General features: G+C 42.1%; 1 protein-coding gene across 1 annotated transcript; it reads left to right on the plus strand.

Moving 5' to 3' along the window:
- The first annotated feature begins 503 nt into the window (after positions 1–503).
- Positions 504–1,361, plus strand: LOC119578563 (uncharacterized protein K02A2.6-like). The gene has a single exon (XM_037926132.1). It carries the CDS (start codon positions 504–506, stop codon positions 1,359–1,361), a length of 858 nt encoding a protein of 285 aa, XP_037782060.1.
- The last annotated feature ends 333 nt before the right edge of the window (positions 1,362–1,694 follow it).

A 1,694-nucleotide genomic window follows, 5' to 3' on the forward strand; every position in this document is an offset into this window, starting at 1 on the left:
ATGCCAATATAGAAAGAGAACTACTTGCAGTGGTGTTTGGATGTGAAAGATTTCACATGTATGTATATGGCAAAGCCTTCCAAGTGGAGAGTGACCATAAACCGCTAGAAATGATTCAGCTAAAGAATCTGACAGCAGCACCGCCCAGGCTGCAGGTATGTTGATGAGGCTGCAGCACTATGATGTCACAATCCGATACAAGTCAGGAAAAGATCTTTTATTAGCAGATGGTCTGTCACGTTTGCCATCAACGGACAACCAACACATTGGTCTAGACCTGCATATCAACTTTGTTACATTCAGCAACGAAAAATTAGACCAACTTAGACAGGAAACCTCTAGTGACGGCACACTCCATGGACTAAAAGAAGTCATTATCCAAGGATGGCCAGAAAAAATGAAAGATCTACCAAGGATGTTACAACAATACTGGTCCTTCAGAGATGAGTTATCTATGAAGATGGGCTAGTGATAAAGGCAGCAGAGTCATAATCCCAGCATCAATGCAAAAACTTGTGCTTGACCGCATCCACGAAGGGCACCAAGGCATCACAAAGTGCCAACTTCGAGCCAAAGACTCCGTGTACTGGACTTCAATCAACAAGGACATTGAAGAGATAGTTCAGCAGTGTCCCACATGCCAAGAAACGTCAAGGTCGCAAACAAAGGAAACCCTCATCCCGCATGAACTTCCTACACAACCATGGAAATATGTTGGAACAGATCTTTTCCATTATGGAGAAAATGACTACCTGATTGTTGCTGACTACTACTCAAAGTTTCCAATTATCAGAAAAATGCCCATACACGTTACAAGCACGGCTGTGATCAAGGCATTGAAGAATTTGTTTTCTGAGTATGGAGTCCCTGAAAGAGTATATAGTGACAATGGACGTCAATACAGCTCTGAAGAATTTGTTAAGTTTGCTTCGAACTGGGAGTTTGAACATATAACAAGCTCACCCCACTATCCTCAGTCCAATGGATTCATCGAGAAGACCGTTCAGACGGTCAAAAACACCATCAATAAGGCAAAAAGAAGCAACCAGGATCCGGATATGGCATTGTTAACTATATGTACCACACCACTGGATAGCAAGTTGCCAAGCCCAGCAGAACTTCTAAACGGGAGGAAGATGAGGAGCAACCCCTTCACCTGCCTACAAAGGAAAGGCAGAAACAAGAAGTCTATGAGAACTTCAAGAGGAAGCAAGACACACAAAAGCAGTATTATGACCCAGGAGCAAAAGAACCAACAGATACTCCTACCAGGCCAAGTTGTTCGAGTTCAAGACCACATAACTGGAAGATGGACATCGCCACAGTCATTGAGAAATCCCAAGAACCTCGATCCTACATAGTGGAGACACAAAATGGAGGTATCTTGAGAAGAAACAGGAAGAACAAAAGTGAATATGAATAACAATGAAGATCATGAGAGCAAAGCTCTAAAAGTAGTGCCTCAAGAACAAGAATTACCCTATGAAGGCACAAGAACAAGATATGGCCGTACCATCAAGAAGCCCAATAGACTGAACTTGTAATCAGTTCCGTTCTCTATAGTGTGTATGTGAAATGCTTTGTAGTGTTAAGGAAAGTGCTATCATAATGGCCAGTATACTAACCTGATTCTCGAAACAAGGTGCTATGTTCCTACCTGATTCTCTTTGAAAATTACTGAAAAGGTGCTAATT

Source organism: Penaeus monodon, chromosome 11 (assembly GCF_015228065.2).
Source record: "Penaeus monodon isolate SGIC_2016 chromosome 11, NSTDA_Pmon_1, whole genome shotgun sequence".
In the NCBI taxonomy this organism is placed as follows: Eukaryota; Metazoa; Arthropoda; class Malacostraca; order Decapoda; family Penaeidae; genus Penaeus; species Penaeus monodon.

Bases quoted from the DNA above. Each gene is read 5' to 3' on its own strand.
- LOC119578563 (XM_037926132.1), top strand. From the start codon at position 504: ATGCAAAAACTTGTGCTTGACCGCATCCACGAAGGGCACCAAGGCATC.